General features: G+C 42.4%; 1 protein-coding gene across 1 annotated transcript in view; it reads right to left on the reverse strand.

The window, feature by feature from the left end:
- Positions 1-18,605, reverse strand: part of LOC126094587 (myosin light chain kinase, smooth muscle-like) — a 390,310-nt gene that overhangs the window by 114,933 nt on the left and 256,772 nt on the right. Inside the window, exon 3 of the mRNA XM_049909052.1 lies at positions 468-558. Within this exon, the coding sequence (XP_049765009.1) occupies positions 468-558 (91 nt within the window). The remainder of the gene's footprint in view (positions 1-467; positions 559-18,605) is intronic.

Consider the following 18,605-nt stretch of genomic DNA (forward strand, 5'->3'; position numbering starts at 1 on the left):
GCCAAAAGTCTTACGATGAACGATGTCAGGCCATCTACTGAGACAGTAGCTAGACTGGAAGTATTGTTACCGTTACTGACGACAGTTAGCCGGCCGGGGTGGCCGAGCGGTTCTAGGCGCTACAGCCGAGAATGATTAAGTAACCGGTTCTAGGCGCGCAGTCCGGAACCGCGCGACTGCTACGGTCGCAGATTCGAATCCAGCCTCGGGCATCGATGTGTGTGATGTCCTTAGGTTAGTTAGATTTAAGCAGTTCTAAGTTCTAGGGGACTGATGACCTCAGACGTTAAGTCCCTTAGTGCACAGAGCCATTTGAACCATTTGACGACAGTTGGGCTGCTGTGTATGAGACGATTGTTGGCACTCAGTCAACAGGAACGTATGCGAGTAAACGTGTGTGCCAGACGGCCACAGGAGGAGCGCTCGACAAACTGCGGCTTCCTGTAGAAGTGAGTGGAGCACTTTACCTGCCAATTTCTTCCTGAAGGTCGTAGAGATCCCGGATGTCGACGCCGCGTCGGATCTGCACGTCGCGGTACGGGAAGCTCGGCTCCACCTCTGCAACAAAAACACACAAGGAGGACGTTAATACTGGAGCTTTGATTGAAGATTACAGGCGCCAAATATTCTACTCTGTCTCTACTCTGTAGCAGGGTGGACTGAATTATTAAGTATTTTCTATTACTTATTCCTTGCAAGAAACAGTTTGTCCATAAAAAAGACAAGACCAAATTTTAAATGTTCCCCTAAAATTTTTTCGCAGACCACATTCCATCTTACAAGGAGAGGTCCCCAGCGGTGGGATCGACTTTTTGAAACCAAATATATGACGATGTAGGTTAAGATCCTAGGCATCATACCCTGCAGCCATTCAGCCTGGTGGGCCCTCGTTCGCGAGTAATTGACGAAAAACAAAATAATCGGAATTTTGCGTGATACCCAATAACATTAGAATAGTCAACTTATACAGACGTACTACGTGGTGTAGTGGATAGGATTATAGCTTCACGTGTTGAAGGTGGTGGGTTCAAATTTTGTCAGTTGCAGTAAATCTTTTTAGTTTTAAATCTTTATCGAAATGATTTCTGTCATCATTTTTATTCAATTAACTGATTTAACTGTAATTTTTTATTTCCATTCCTTTGTCACATAATTTTAATCTTCGTATTAACTTTTTTATTTATTTCATTTTTTCTTTATATCACTTTTCTCCAAGCGGAATTTTTGTGAATATGAATCTAATTTTATTTATTTTTAGTTATTTTTATTATTTATTATTTTATTATTTTTATATAATAATATAATATAATAATAAAATAATAATATTTATTATTTTATTATCTAACTATTATTTTTATTATTTATTTTTTCATTATTTATTATTTTATTATTATTTTTTAATATTTATCATTTAATTTCATTTTATAATATTCAATTGTTTGAAAATTCTGATATATCAGTTAAAAACCAAAAGACGAAATAATCTATTTGTATTGACTGTGCAATGATGTGAACAATGTATTTTTCGTTACGAGCTGTGCAATTATTTAAACGCAGATGAAGCTTTAAATGAAAGGAAGGATTACAAATAAGACGAAATTCAAGCTAAGTGAGAAATATGTGTACAATGAACGCAATAATGTGGACGAAAAAATTCTGCGATAAAAGAAATTAAATCGAAATTAATGAATAAAATTAATTAAAAATACACGAACAAAGATTTCAAGTGAAAACTGAATGATAGAAAGAAAAATGAGAGCAAATGAAGAAGTTGATATTATGTTTAAAATTATGTGACAAAGGAATGGAAATAAAAAATTACATTTAAATCAATTAAATGAATAAAAATGATGATCGAATTCATTTAGACAAAAAATTAAAAATAAAAACAAACAATTTATCGCATCTAACAAGATCCGAACCCAGAACTCCTACTTTCGAAGCCGCTACGGTCGCAGGTTCGAATCCTGCCTCGGGCATGGATGTGTGTGGTGTCCTTAGGTTAGTTAGGTTTAATTAGTTCTAAGTTCTAGGCGACTGATGACCTCTGAAGTTAAGTCGCATAGTGCTCAGAGCCATTTGAACCATTTTACTTTCGAAGCTATTATCCTATCTATTACACCACACAACCCGTCTATGCAATACGACTCTTTTAACGTTATTGGGCATCACGCAAAATTCCGAATTTTTTTTTTCGTCAGTTACTCGCAAATGAGGGCGCTCTAGGGTGAATGGCTGCAGGGTGTGATACCTGGGAGCTTAACTTACATAACTGTATAGATGGTTTCAAAAAGTCGATCCCACCACTGGGAACATCTCCTTATTAGTACACAACTGCCCAACAATAAATAACTATAAAGATTTGATGTTCCAAGTACAAGACGATCTCTACTGCAATGTTTGCTGACTAATAACGCGTTTCGAGAAGTTAGCGCGTCATCAGATTAATTTAAAAAGGCAGCAGAAGTCGCATTAGACAGAATTAAAAACCATGGTAGCAGTCACCTTAGTCCGTATTAAAATCATGGAAACAATGGTTGTATCAGAAATGCAGTCATCAAACTGCAGATAAAAAAACCAAGCACCAGTAGCAAACGGCGATCACAGGCGTGTGTGTCACAACTAAGCAAATACTGCCGCCAATGAAATGTGTGCTGAGGCATGGAGGAGGCGGACTACACGTTCAGACACAACCAGGAGTGATGATCTGTGGTGTCATTTCACTTCATACCGGGACACCTTTGGTTGCCATCAGTGACACCTTTATAGCACAGCGCTACATCGACGGTAATCTGCGCCCCGTTTTGTTGCTCTTCGCGGCAATCAAATCAGTCATAAGGCACAGAACTTATGCGCCGCTCTGCGCCTGTGAGCTCCGAGCGAATACAGAGAGAATTTTGTAGGTTTTATTCTGGCGGCATGTGCAGCGGATGTCCGCCCCGTGAATGGCGCCGGCTGGCGACATGCGTCACGCCCCGCCTCGCTACGCCACGCGACGCTGTGACGTCACGGGGCACAGGAATAGCGCGACGCCGCTGCAGCAGGCATTCCGCAGGCCGCAGCCGAAGGCGCGCCAGACACGCCGTGACCTCGTCTCTGCCCGTGCAGGACCGAGGGCGGCGCCCGAAACACAGCACCGACTTACACCTCCTTGTTTGTTCCTGTTCCTTACATGGGGCGTATCGTAATTCATAGCGAAAACTGTAGAAACAAAAACGTTCCAGCAACATGGATCTACAAACAAGCCGTTTGCGTGATTATTATAAATACAGCATCTATGAAACTTATACTGAAACAGTATAAGTATTCTTTAAATTTAAAGTAAGTATTTTTGGCAGTCAATTCCACAATATTCTTTACAACAACAATATGAACATGTAGTTCACTTCTCGTAGAATGTGAAGTGAAAAAAGGTAACTATTAATTACTTCTCTGGAACCGCGAGACCGCTACGGTCGCAGGTTCGAATCCTGCCTCGGGCATGGATGTGTGTGATGTCCTTAGGTTAGTTAGGTTTAAGTAGTTCTAAGTTCTAGGGGACTGATGACCTCAGAAGTTGGGTCCCATAGTGCTCAGAGCCATTTGAACCAAGTCATATTAATGACTTCTATCAATTGTGCCACTTTTCTTACTTTTCTAAAAACGTGTTTATTTTTGCTATAACCCTTCATGTAATACTTTCGCCACTTTTCCACCCCAAATAAAACACAGTCTTTTGCTACTGTAATAAATGGTTCAAATGGCTCTGAGCACTATGGGACTTAACACCCCCTAGAACTTAGAACTACTTAAACCTAACTAACCTAAGGACATCACACACATCCATGCCCGAGGCGGGATTCGAACCTGAGACCGTAGCGGTCGCGCGGTTCCAGACATAAGCGCCTAGAAGCGCTCGGCCACAGCGGCCGGCGTACTGTAATATAAAACGACATTCGAGCCTCCATCAGGTAAAACAAGTAACTATGTTACATTAAAAAACTAAAAACAAATTTAAATGGGTTAGTAGAAAAACACAAAATGTAAAATTATAATATATTAATGTAATTATGTAATTTAATAAGGTACAACAGCTGCAATCTTCAGAATAGTGAGTCATATTGTAATATAAGACTCAGACCCTGTATCATCACAGACATTGTGATAATCAGTGACGTTAAAATTACATTCAGTTGTATGGTGAAAAAAAAACTCAGTGTGCTGCTCTTCTTGAATGAGCCATGCACACCTACCAGTAGCAACGCAGAGGTGACACTGTTCTTGCCTTGGTGAATCATGAAGTAGCCTGACACAACTGCCCTCAAGTGTACAAATTTTAGACATACAGAAGTGACATTTTTCGTGGATGTTGGGGTACTTCGCGTGTATTTTTCAGTGACATGGACTAACAGGTTTTTGACTTCGGTCAATTTTCTTGCAGAAGTACGATATGTGGATTGAGCTGCTATCGACTACAGAATAAATGTCTCCTTTTTAATAACATACATCAACAAACGTTTTCCATCACCCCTTTATTTCGTAATTCATCGCATAGAAGACTGTATTTGGCTCTGGGCATACGTATATACTCATTTGGAATGTGTCCAGATCACAAGAAAATCGACAAAATCGTTTGTCTATTGCGGTATTTTTCACAGAACTTCCGAGTAACGTCAGTACGCGGTGGAACGTCCCCTTGCTCGGATAGAAGCTTGAATCCGTTGTGGCACACCATTGATGAGATCATCACGCCAGCCCTGGTCCAAATAGTCCTACTTTTCAGTGGCGATACTGGGTAAGTCGCACAGAGAATGTGCTCGTTGTCGGCGTCCAAAAACAGATCGTTTAAATCTATCCCACACATGTTCGATTGGGTTCATGTTCGCGGGACAGGCAGATTACTTCATTGTGGCGGTCCTAGCATGCTGAAGGATCGTATTCACAAGAACAGCACGATGGACATACTTGTTATCATCCGTCAAGATGAAATTCTCACAAAAATAGAGGCAGTACGGTCCCACTATTGGACCCAGAACCTCGTTCGTGTGCCGCACAGTCGTAAGGTTGCCTCAACAACGACGAGAGGTGTACGGTGGCCCATGTAACAGCACACCAGAACATTAGTCCACCGCATGCGGAACAGAGTGTTGGAGGCGTTCGATATTACCATATTGTCTCCAAGCAAGTTCTCTGCGATTATCAGGATGCACATAGATCCGACATTCGTCCATAAACAATAACAGACACCAATCTTGGGAAATCCATTCTGCAGCATTTCTTGCCCATTTCTAACGGAGTCCGTGGTGTTGTGGTCTACGACGTGGTGCTCGTCATGTTTGTCGGCAATGAAGATTCGCATCATGCAATCGTCTCCTAAGAGTTTGATGCGATACATGTTATCCTGTAGCGTCTTCGAACGCGATATTCGGTTCTGGAGCACTCTGTCCAGCATTCTTTTGACTCAAAAGTCGTAGATATCGATCATCCCGTGCACGCGTCGAACGTGGACAACCTGTGTGGTTAACGTCCTCAACGCTACCTGTCAACTGGAACCGATTCCATGTCCGCACCATATCGATCTGATTCCGGTGCACATATCGTGCAACTTCGCTGGTTGAAAAGTCCTATGCGCGTAACGTGATAATGCGGGCTTGATTATTAATCGCGATTGTCCTTCGTGGCAAGATGGATGTACACTCTACTGCTCCATAGACCTCTCTAATGTGTCCCTACCAGTGCTTTATTTTCAAGGAAATGTTGTGAGGCGTGCGCGGCTCGTGTTCATGCCGTTTCTTGGTTTACAGCTTCTCTTTACGGAACTGTCGCCTCGTTTCTTATTTAATTTACTGGCGTCACTAAGTTGCTGGCTTCCATGCCCGTCAGTGGCAGCAGCAGCGCCTATCGATAAGACCACTGTCGTATTATCTTTGAAGCGACCACTAGTATTTCCGGCTCGTCGTGTGTCGGCAGTTCAGTTGGGACGTAGCGCCAGTGAGGTGCGGACAGCCAGTACTCGCCGACCGCTGGCGACACGCATGCACTGTCCGACGGAAGGAGACTGGAGCGGGAACGACCGTCGGTTGGTCGTTTGGTCGGTCGTCTCATCGGGCGACGCGTTTGGTCTTTTGACCGTTTCTGGACCTCGTCAGTTGGTCATCTTGCCGGACGTGGGTCGGTTCCTTCTTTGTGAAGAGGTGTCGGGTGGCCAATGGGCAAGTGTTCCCTCTGCATGGTTGGGCCTGAGCCAGTGTGTCCGGGTCGTCCTGTCTCCGAATTCCGAACGCTCATCAAGAAGTCGGGATGGAGCTGCAGTGAGGTCCGGACAGCCAGGACTCTCCCGACCGTTGCCGACACACATGACTTGAGTGGGGACGACCTTGGTTGGTCGTTCGGTCGGTCCTCTCATCGGACGACGTGTATTTGGTCGCCGACCCCTTATGGGTTCTCTGTGTGTCCCGACTTGTGATTCGTCCTTTAGGATCGTTCGAGTTCTTGTGGAAGTGTTTTCGTGCAACTGTGTCCAGCTTGTGTGATTTCGACTGAGCAGTTATGTTAATGCTGTCTGCACACTGGAGTTGTCAGTCTGTCGGTTGGGATAGAGTCGGGCACGGCGTCTAGTTCAGCAGCCTTTGGTGTTGTTCATATTTTTGAATGGTTATTGCCTCTTGGCTGTATTTAGGCGCCAATATTTGAATACGTAGTGCTGCTGGTATCTTCGTCCTCGTTGACACTTTCCGTTGTCGTGCCCCTGGTCAGGCGAAAGGGAATTGATGAGATGGTTGATCGGTCCTTCAGCCGTCCTTGGGTCGGGTTGCCATCCGATTATTTAATCTTACTTTGGCTGCCTGTCTCACCTAACTTTATGTTAGAGTTACCTCCTCAGGCCGACCCTTGGAACACTTCTGAGCACCACTGTTCTGTTGGTTTTAGATTGTGATTTTCTTTTAGCCTGAAGTACTGTGCAAGGCTTCAGCCGTCTGTCAGTTTAGTTTGTTTTAATTGCAAAATAAGGCCTTCAGCCGACTTAAACTAAGCTTTCAAGATTGATTTGTTTAAAACTACTTTAAAAAAGAGATTTGGCTCCATTTGAAATCTTTGTTATCCTGGCCTTAAGCCTTGAATTGTTCAATGTTCAGTATGTGGCCATCAGCCGAGCTTTTACGTGAAATGTTTTTAAGATAAGGCTTTCAGCCGTCTTAAATTAAAACTTTGAAGATTCTTGTTTAAACTAATTTTGTTTAAAAAAAGAAAGAGGAATTTTTGCTCTGTTGGAAAGGTCTTGCCCTGAGTTGTTCTATGTTCAGTGTGTGGCCTTTAGCCGAGCTTTTAGGTGAAATATTTTTAAGTAAGGCCTTCAGCCGCGTGTATTCCTTAAAGCAATTTTAATAACTTGTGTTCGGGCTTTCAGTCATATTGTTTTGAGTCCTTTTAAGGGCATGTGCGAGTAAGTGTTTTTAGGAAAATAAAGTTTGTGTGTTTTGTGCAACTGACAGTAACTGATTTTGGCCCCTTTCCACAACCATAAGCTCAGCCGCTCTGTCCTGCGAAAGCAGATTTCATTTTACAAACCATTCGAATGCGGCGTTCTACCCGTAGTTAGCTCCCATAGCAACTGTGCATATGTTTGCAAACAACTTTCCGACCGGTACAGAAACACTCACAACGACAACACATATGCTCGACGTGTCACGCTGTTGCACACTTTTATTGATATGTGTATACTCCTCTTCCGAAATTTTGTTTTCGTCCTTCACTAATTCTTCAGGAATAAGTTGAACAACGTTGAGAATGATAAGCTATGCAGGTTGTCACGGATCACGTATAGTACCCATCGTGTTTAAATTTTTATTCGGAAGTACGTGGTCTAATTACAAGGGCTCTTGTATGATATTACTGCTGAGAGGTCAGCGGGCTCCCAGTATGGGGGCTTACGTGTATGCTTATATGTGTGAAAATGTTTCAGAACCTTATCACTTGCTCGAGCTACGCTGCCCTTGATGCCACCAGAGGACATGCAGTAGTCGGTCGTTGGCAGCGAATTCCTCGACTGCAATGCGACAATGGGACGGCCGCCAAGGACCGCCCGACTACGCTAGCTGAAGAACGAAATATGATTTAATCGAATAAAATAATGTGGTTCCAGAGACCTTTTCAAGTCTAAAACATCTATGTTGTATGTATACAGACTGTATAACGAATACATGTCTGTGCCCGGCCAAAATTGTTTGATATGTTTCTCGATTGGAGTGTGCTTACACCGTTCATCCAAGCCTCACACCTCAGTAGTGTGTTTATATTTCGCGGCGTGGGTTTGCAGCTGTAGCGGTTATAAAGCTAACTACTGACAAAGTTATTTGTGCACTGTTATACAGTTATTAAATTTAATAGGTTTCAACGGTGTTTAGTGCTGCTTGTGGCGTAATAACGATTTAATTTACTTTCGGAAAAGTTCGCTCGCTGTGTTTCTTGAGTTTTCTTTACGTTGAAGCCGTTTAGTAAATTTCGTGCTTTAGTTTTCAGCTGACGTTTGTTATTGTTTCTAGTGAAATACTAGAGCAAAATTTTCATTCACTGTTTTAACTTCGTTGAGTGTTCCAGTGGCCGCTTGAATTTTTGGTTTCAGCTAATAATTTTGTGAAGCTTGTTGGTATTAGTTGTGATTTAGTTGTATTACTAAAAGTAGTTGCTTTCTTAGTAGAGAGAGAATTTCGAGACCGCTGTTGTTAGCTCTATAAATAGTTCTACTGGTGTAAGTGAATTTAGGTAACGTAGACGATTAGTTTTTTTTTCAGTAACTGTAAAATTTCACCATGAGTGAGAAGTGTGGGCTCTGGCGTAGGTTTGTGAGTAGTGGGTTACGGTGTGGGATTTGTTCAAAGTATTTTCATTGGGGGGAATGCTGTGGGGAAGACAGTGGGCATTCTAGCGAGATCCTCTCCTGGGAATGCAGAATCTGTAGTAGAAATAAGTCGATAGAGGCGTAGGAGCGTAAGACCTGTGCCCTTCAGGTGCGGTTACAATACGCAAAGGAGGAACTACATAGGTTGAGGAGGGCAAAGGGTGCTGTGGAATGGGAACTGGCAGTTGGCAAGGAGGCAGCTAGAAGGAGGAGGTATTCAGACAGTTGTACTTTGCGTATATGCAAAAGATTTGACCACTGTCAGAGTTGAGTGGAGAGGATCCATTTGTAGCTGTAGATGTAGGATACATGCAGCAGTCTTCAGCAGTTAGGACGCCTAGGTCAGTTGCAAAGTCTAACAGAAAGAAGAAGCAATGAACACATAGAGCGTAGTGGAGCGATCACTCTGTTGTAGAAATAATTCAAAAGCCAAGATCGCTTAAATACTGTTTACTGGATGACCGGTTTCATGGATGACCATCATCGGATCTCTGAAGATATAATATGACAGGTTTGAGGGAGGGATTACATGAGTTACACTATATACATTACTATTAGTACAGTGCCACATACCTGAATGTAGCTTAACATTATAAACCATTTGGATATAACGATACATGAGGCAGACCAGCTGATACAAAATCATTGTCACAAAAACAAAAAACAACTGCTCTTATAGTCATTGTTTCCCATCAGATACGTAAAACCGAAGTCACAAGATAAAACTACTTGGTACATAACCGCTGCTCGACTAACATCGGTCGGCATCACACTGCCCTTTTCCACGCCGGTTTGCCTGCTGCGATTCTAGTGGTTCACAGCCGGCCACTAGATAGCGCTGTCCCAGCAGTGCACACACAGTTCCACGATATAACAACTCATTACTACTATAATACAACTTTACTATTACTGCTAATCAAATCCCATGCACAGAACACTTTCGCATACACTTACTGTACATACCATACATGCTATGCATACTATACATACTATGAAGTACGTCAATTACAGAGTAAAAACATCTGAAGAAAAGGCATTATCTATAATAGCGCCATACAAAACTACGTATTATAATTTACCCTTATTCATTTATGGAAGTCAGGAACAAAAAAATGGTTCAAATGGCTCTGAGCACTATGGGACTTAACTTCTGAGGTCATCAGTCCCCTAGAACTTATAACTACTTAAACCTAACTAACCTAACGACATCACACACATCCAAGCCCGGGGCAGAATCCGAACCTGCGACCGTAGCGGTCGCGCGGTTCCAGATTGTAGCGCCTAGAACAGCTCGGTCACTCCGGCCGGCGAAGTCAGGAACAGACACCACGCATTCACATAATTGATTTGCCTCGATGGGCAATTAATGCACAACTTACTGTGCCGATGCACAATTACGTCCGACGTCCAGGGAGAATTTAAAATTAGCGAGCATGGATGATAGAGACGGGGACTGTGGACTGGTGACGCTAGGTGGGTGTCTGGGTCATAGGGGTCGCGTGTCGAGGAAGTCTGCCCGTTTGCAATAAACACTGTGTCCGGATGGAGCAGTGGTTAGTGACATGCCTAGTAAGCAGGAGGTCCTGGGTTCGAGTCCCTGACTGGCACATATTTCAACACTTCGTCGCTGATTTCGCATGATGTCCTGACGCAACTGCTATCATTAATTCCTTCACTTCCGTTTTCTTTCCTTCCCCCCCCCCCCCCCACTCCACCTTCAATTTACATAATAAATACATACCAACCGATGGGGTGCACGAAGTTACATTATCGTCCAGCCACATCTTCTGGATGCTTGACATTTTTGTCAGGCATTATATTAAAGCATATTAAGACGTTTGTTAGAATTTAATAGTACACTATGTGGTCAAAAGTATCCGGCATCTGGCTGACAATGACTTACAAGTTCGTGGCGCCCACCATCGGTAATACTGGAATTCGATATGTGTTGGCCCACCCTTAGCCTTGATGACAGCTTCCACTCTCGCAGGCCTACATTCAATCAGGTGAGGAAGGTTTCTTCGGGAATGGCAGCTCATTCTTCACGGAGTGCTGCATTGAGGAGAGGTATCAATGTTGGTCGGTGAGGTCTGGCACGAAGTCAGCGTTCCAAAACATGCCAGAGGTGTTCTATAGGATTTAGGTTAGGAGTCTGTGCAGACCAGTCCGTTACAGGGATGTTATTGTCGTGTAACCACTCCGCCACAGACCGTGCATAATGAACAAGTGCTCGATCGTGTTGAAAGATGAAATCCCCATCCCCGAATTGCTCTTCAACAGTGGGAAGCAAGAAGGTGCCAAAAATATCAATGTAGGCCTGTGCTGTGATAGCGCCACGCAAAACAACAACGGGTGCAAGCCCCCTCCATGAGAAAAACGACCACACCATAACACCACCGCCTCAGAATTTTACTGTTGGCACTACACCCACTGGCAGATGACGTTCACCGGGCATTCTCCATACTCACACCCTGCCATCGGATCGCCACATCGTGTACCGTGATTCGTCACTCCACACAACGTTTTTCCACTGTTCAATGGTCCAATGTTTACGCTCCTTACACCAAGCGAGGCACCGTTTGGCATTTACCTACGTGATGTATGGCTTATGAGCAGCCGCTCGACCACGAAATCCAAGTTTTCTCACCTCCCACCTAACTGTCATAGTCCTTGCAGTGAATCCTGATGTAGTTTGGAATTCCTGTGTGATGGTGTGGATAGATGTCTGCCTATTACACATTACGACCCTCTTCAACTGTCGGCGGTCTCTTTGTCAGTCAACAGACGAGGTCGGCCTGTACGCTTTTGTGCTGTACGCGTCCCTTCATGTTTCCACTTCACTATCACATCGGAAACAGTGGACCTAGGGATGTTTAGGAGTGTGGAAATCTCGCGTACAGACGTATGACACAAGTGACACCGAATCACCTGACCACGTTCGAAGTCCATAACCTCCGCGGAGCGCCCCATTCTGCTCTCTCGCGATGTCTAAGGACTGCTGAGGTCGCTGATATAGAGTACCTGGCAATAGGTGACAGCACAATGCGCCTAATAAGAAAAACGTATGTTTTGGGGGGTGTCGGGATACTTTTGATGATATAGTGTATTTGTCGATTCCGGCAATAATCGAAGCCATATACTGCTGCACGCACTCCTATTTTAGTTCAAAGGGTCCTAAGGAAACATAGGACCGTCTGTTGCACAAGTAACGAGTACCGCATGGCTTTTCCCAAACAACGATGCGGATAAAAGTACGTAACTACGTTGCTGCGAAGTTTCACTGTGCGCCGATGACGTCGCTCGCTGCGTCAGGACGCCCTGCTCAGGAATAGACGGGTAAAAGGAAGGAAGCGAGAGACGAGACTAAGCTCACGTGCGAAACACGTGCTGCAGGCTTCTGAGTGAGTAGTCTTCCGGCATGACGTGGCGGCGGATTCTTGACATGGACCACTTTGGCTCCTGTGCAGTATATACCCCATAAAATATATTTCATAGAACACGAAGCCGCAAAATCTGGAACCAGTCCAAGAACTTCAGATTGCCTCTGAAGACTGCCAGAAAAGCCAAAGCAACCACTACAACAATTCAAACAGAGCGAGGTAGCTTGGTGGTTAGCACAAAGCACTCACATTCGGGAGAACGACGGTCCAAATCTCCGTCCCGCCACCCAGATTACTCTAAATAGCTTAACCCTCCATTTACTGCAATTGTAAAAAATATAAAATCAGGAATCAAAATGTTTACTTTACTTTATTACTTGATGGCCGGTCGAAGTGGCCGTGCGGTTAAAGGCGCTGCAGTCTGGAACCGCAAGACCGCTACGGTCGCAGGTTCGAATCCTGCCTCGGGTATGGCTGTTTGTGATGTCCTTAGGTTAGTTAGGTTTAACTAGTTCTAAGTTCTAGGGGATTAATGACCTCAGCAGTTGAGTCCCATAGTGCTCAGAGCCATATTACTTGATGAACTGTTACTGATTTAGGCTAATATCAAATAACAGTGTTCATAGGATTTTTAAGTCCGGACATGATTATACAGGCGAAGTACATTAGGGACTAAAAATTCCCAACAGAATGATACAGGTAGGATTATTGCTTCTGATGATAGTTGTAAAAACAGTTATATTTACATTAACACACAAGATTCTGAATTGGGTATACAGCCCACTTTTGTAGATGATCAAAGTTCCATTTGCCCCCCGAACTGATAAATGTCGGCCAGTGAGATCCTGTGTTCTGATAACGTGCGTCGTTTGGTACCAAAATGCTGTCTTCCTTCTCTTTGGAGTTGAAAGAAGAGAATTTTGATTCTTTTTGGGCCTTCCCCGATTTTTTGGACGTTTCCTTTCCAATAGTGTGTAGACCAAGCATAACTCTAAGTTCGATATCTATCAGTAGAACTGTACCTTTTACGTCACTGTATGAAATTCAAGGGTCATTTCCACAACTGCAAAAAACAGCCTGTACAAATACCTTTTTTTTTACTTTCTGTCCATTTCATAAAGAGACCTCTCCACGTCATCTTTATGTACGCCACCCATGTGTTCATTACTATCTTGTACAACTGTCAGTGCTCCCATTTCAATCTTTGTTCCATCTTTTTGGGTTCTGCATACATTGCACGCTTTGAAAGGCAGTGAAGTCACTGCCTTGATATCATATTTTACGTTATAATTGAATATTGCAAAGACCCTGTATTGATATTTACACAGTTAACATTAATAGGTATAGAGGCAACTACACCAAAATTATCACCCAAATACAGCCCGAGGTAGCCGATCGGTCTGGGGCGTTTTGTCATGGTCCGCGCGGCTCTCCACGTCGGAGGTTCGAGTCCTCCCTCGGGCATGGGTGTGTGTGTTGCCCTTAGCGTAAGTTAGTTTAAGTTAAATTAAGTAGTGTGTAAGCTTAGGGACCGATGACCTCAGCAGTTTGGTTCCATAAGACCTTACCAAAAATTTCCAAATTATTACCCAACTCAGTTCACATGTAAACCTAACTTTTATTTTCATAGCCTTGCGGTGTTGTTTCAAACACCAAACAGCCGTTTGCAACACAGCTGTTCACATTCCAGGCTGATGTATAGGCTTCGGAATGGCGTGCTGGCTGTGCTGACGTGGAGCTTGGGAAGCACAAACTGTATGAAATGGGACTTTTCTGTTCCCACATGTCTAATTTCCTGTTGAGTTACATAATAACATAAAGAATTTGCCGGGACTCCTAAGTCCCGCCACTAAATAAGGGGTTAAGCCAAAGGGCGAGAAGGTTCCTGTGAAAGGACGTGGCCGATATCCTTCTCCACTTCGTCTAATCAGAGCTAATGCTCCGTCTCTAATAATCTCGTTGTCAACAGAACGTTAAACTCTAAGTTTCCTTTCTTCCTTTGACGATAACTCACCGCATATATTTTGCAGTGATCGAACAAACTAAGTAGTCGGAAATTTAGTAGGCGAATATAAACTAATTCCTGGAGTAGGTACGTAATTCTCAAATCAGCCACTCGTTATAATGAACTACGACGCATATTTTTAAGTAGATGTTGTCCTTGTGTGTGGCAAATTCGGGTGTACATAAAGAGGTTTCGCTGTGTAGCGTGTAAGGTTGCTGTTTCCATAGCTCGTTCGAATATTGATGTCTGTATTAGCCTAGTGGGCACAACAGCGTCGGCAAGTAATGAGAATAAATAAAATTACATCATTCTCTGGCCTCAACAATGAGTTTGTTTGATCTGTGTTTAGCATCGCGGACACTATATATATATATTGAGCAAGCCTAGTGCGCATGTTCTTAACATCACACCGGATTAATCATGGGATTTTGTGACGACGCTGACATTACACTTATTCGCGTTGTTACATACGTTTCTGCACGTTTGTTTTGGTAACAGCTATGGTGCAGTACCGTCGTTGTTGCGGATGTGAAGAGAAGTATGTGAAAGAAGGGTCAGCGACTTCTCGTAGGTATGTGCAACAAATGTATAATTGTGAATGTCATGTTGATATGAAACATTTTGTATGTTGAAAAATATCGAGGCACGGTATCATAAAGTCTTATATTGTAAAGATAATTTTTTGCAATTTATGGCGTGTGTTTAGGAGACAAGTGCTAGATAAATTTTCAAGTGTGTTTGAGTAAACTGCCAGTCATTGTACACGTATTGGTGCTATGCTCATATGGAGATAAAATTTTCGCATGACAGTCTGATTAATTTCCTTCGGTTTATGGAGATTCTCAAACTCTTGTGTATATCTAAGTATTTCTGCATGAGACAGTTTCCTATAATGCGTAGTTGTAACGTAATTAATTAGAACAGATTCGACAATATGAATCAGCGCAAAGACAACATAAAAAATATTATTGGTTGTGAATTCTTTTATTATTCCACGATTCGAGCACAGATCTGGTATTTTTTATTTTTTTTGTGTATAGTGGATGACTTTACTTTTCTGATGAGGTGGTCGAAAAAGTGTCATAGATATTTTACTTGTCTACAAAAAGCAGAAAGGTAAATAAAGAAAAATAGGTGGTGGTCTCATTAGAGACGGAGCGCAAGCTCGGGTTAGGGAAGGATCGGGAAGGAAATCGGCCGTGCCCTTTCAAAGGAACCATCCCGGCATTTGCCTGCAACGATTTAGGGAAATCACGGAAAACCTAAATCAGGATGGTTGGAGACGGGATTGAACCGTCGCCCTCCCGAATGCGAGTCCAGTGTGCTAACCACTGCGCCACCTCGCTCGGTCAAAGAAAAATAGAAAGTAATAATGGACAAACACGTGGTGCAAATCGCTTACCGTATTTACTGTACCAGGTTTTTTCGTGACACTTCGGGGTCGGCTACAGGGTCATTGTAACGTGATTAATTCGTCATATGAATAAGCGCAATAGAAAATGTAAAAAAAAAATATTGTTGGCTGTCCTAAACAAAGTGGAATCTGCGCTATCATAGTGTGACGAAAAAGCACAATACCGTTGCTCGTCACATGTCTCAGCTAACTTCAGAGCCTGGTATCAAATTTTTAAGATATCTGTAAAACGCATGTCCAAAGTTCACGGTTTTTCTGAAGGTGATATACCTCTAGCAGCGAAGTAGTAACACTCAAAATACGCCAAGCGCTGTTAGGGCTAAAATGCGCCATCCCAAAATCAGGTAACATGAGCTGCAGGAGAGATTCGACAGAATTTTCCTTCTGCACATTCGAATGCCCAATCCATGGTTATGTATACACTATGACAGTAGTAGTAAGTTAGGAGAGTCGTTGGCGAGCTGCCGCAGTAAATGATTGCAAGCGTCGGTCGTGCGACTTTGAGTTCGAACTGATTCGTCAGCGATGGTAAGAAAGTTTTCTGAAAAAGTAGTTTGCCGTGCGAAATGATCGAGGTTTCATCATACCAGGGGAACAGTGCGAAACTTTCACACTTTTATAGTTTTAAATGATGTCCGTATTTCGAATAAGTAGTCGTTGGAATAAGGGTAGTTGTGGGAATGAACAGAAAAAGTCATTAAAAACGAACCGAACGACGTGAAACAGTAATCACGAATTTATGGTAAATGTACAAGCATGATACATGTACATGCATATTCATGGACATAACTTTGAATGAATTTCTTTACGTAGCATTGCACTACCTCAGTGTTAACGATATTTGACGTAAAAATGTGACCTTCGAGTACTTTTTGTTTTTCATTTTTTAAGGGATACAAAAATATTAGTTGATCTAGTTACCGTTGGAAAGACTACATACAATCGTCCGTGAACAAATACGGGATTTTTTAAATACAACCCTGCTCTTGGAAGCGTTTGTTCCTGCGACTTGTTTATAGTGACTTTAAATGCGATTTTAATAGGCAGCTGTCTTCTTGCCAATTGAAAAGGCATGCATAGATCAGATGCTGTTAAGTTTATCCGTGGTATTACAACAGTTTTCCTGAGTCAATCAGTATTTGTCTGTCATCATTTGGTAGTAATTTCTAACTTTCGACCATTATATTTACCGGGTGATCAAAAAGTCAGTATAAATTTGAAAACTGAATAAATCACGGAATAATGTAGATAGAGAGGTACAAATTGATACACATGCTTGGAATGACATGGCATTTTATTAGAACCAAAAAAATACAAACGTTCAAAAAATGTCCGACAGATTGCGCTTCATCTGATCAGGAAAGCAATAATTTGCATAACAAAGTAAGACAAAGCAAAGATGATGTTCTTTACAGGAAATGCTCAATATGTCCACCATAATTCCTCAACAATAGCTGTAGTCGAGGAATAAGTTGCGAACAGCACTGTAAAGCATGTCCGGAGTTATGGTGAGGCATTGGCGTCGGATGTTGGCTTTCAGCATCCCTAGAGATGTCGGTCGATCACGATACACCTGCAACTTCAGGCAACCCCATAGCAAATAATCGCACGGACAGAGGTCTGGGGACCTGGGAGGCCAAGCATGACGAAAGTGGCGGCTGAGCACACGATCATCACCAAACGACACGCGCAAGAGATCTTTCACGCGTCTAGCAATACTTTTTTTTTAGTTCTAATAAAACCCCACGTCATTCCAAGCATGTGTGTCAATTTTTACCTCTCTATCTACATTATTCCGTGGTTTATTAAGTTGTCAAATTTAAACTGACTTTTTGATCACCCGGTACATTTACGTATTGTGGAAGAGTAGTTTAATGAGAAATATGAATATAAAATGGAAATAACTAAATATATGCAAAATGTATAGGTTAGAAGATAGTGTTCGCTTCTTACCTGGTATGTCAAATGGTTCAAATGGCTCTGAGCACTATGGGACTAAACATCTATGGTCATCAGTCCCCTAGAACTTAGAATTACTTAAACCTAACTAACCTAAGGACATCACACAACACCCAGTCATCACGAGGCAGAGAAAATCCCTGACCCCGCCGGGAATCGAACGCGGGAACCCGGGCGCGGGAAGCGACAACGCTACCGCACGACCCCTGGTGTCAGTAAGGTCACAATAGCCTCTAACTGTATTTTGAAATTTTAACTGCACTTCGTACATTATGTAAGTACGTTTGGCCGTAGTAGCAATAGAAAAATCACAATTCACGACGACAATTACGAACATGTTTGTCGTTTCGGAAAGCATATTCGTTTAGAAAAGTCAACTTTTACGACGGGCAGAGATAATGGACTACCTCAGTGGTCACGGTTATTATCTATAACAACGCTGTATACAATTAATCCAGTTAATAAGTACTTTAAAAGAAATAAAATGGTATTTGTAATAAGATAAATGAACAAGTGGTCTCTTATTGTGATTAAAAAAAACAGGCTTTCTAAAATATATGTATGAAGCTGGGCATCCATTATGTCCTTGTGCCTATGACGGTTAAAAGTCTATTTTACATTAAAATTTTCCACAGGTGATTAGTTTTAGGGCAAAATTGGTATGCATTGTTAGAAGCTGGTTAAAAAAACCTTTCTAACGATACATCATTCATTGCTGTATGTGTTGGGAAAAAGGGACGTTCACTTGAGAATGCTGATCAAATAGTTAGGTTTATTGGGACCCTAATTTAAAACATTTATATTGAATTTCCGAATACATACCGAATTTCATTTTAAGATAATAGAGAAAATAAGAGATGTAAGATACGACGAATAACAGGTAATCAGTGAGCGCTGATATGAAATTTTCCTGACAGGTTAGAACCGTGTGCCAGATCGGGAATCTTATCTGGAATATTTTTCATTCTG

Source organism: Schistocerca cancellata, chromosome 8, assembly GCF_023864275.1.
Source record: "Schistocerca cancellata isolate TAMUIC-IGC-003103 chromosome 8, iqSchCanc2.1, whole genome shotgun sequence".
Taxonomy (NCBI): domain Eukaryota; kingdom Metazoa; phylum Arthropoda; class Insecta; order Orthoptera; family Acrididae; genus Schistocerca; species Schistocerca cancellata.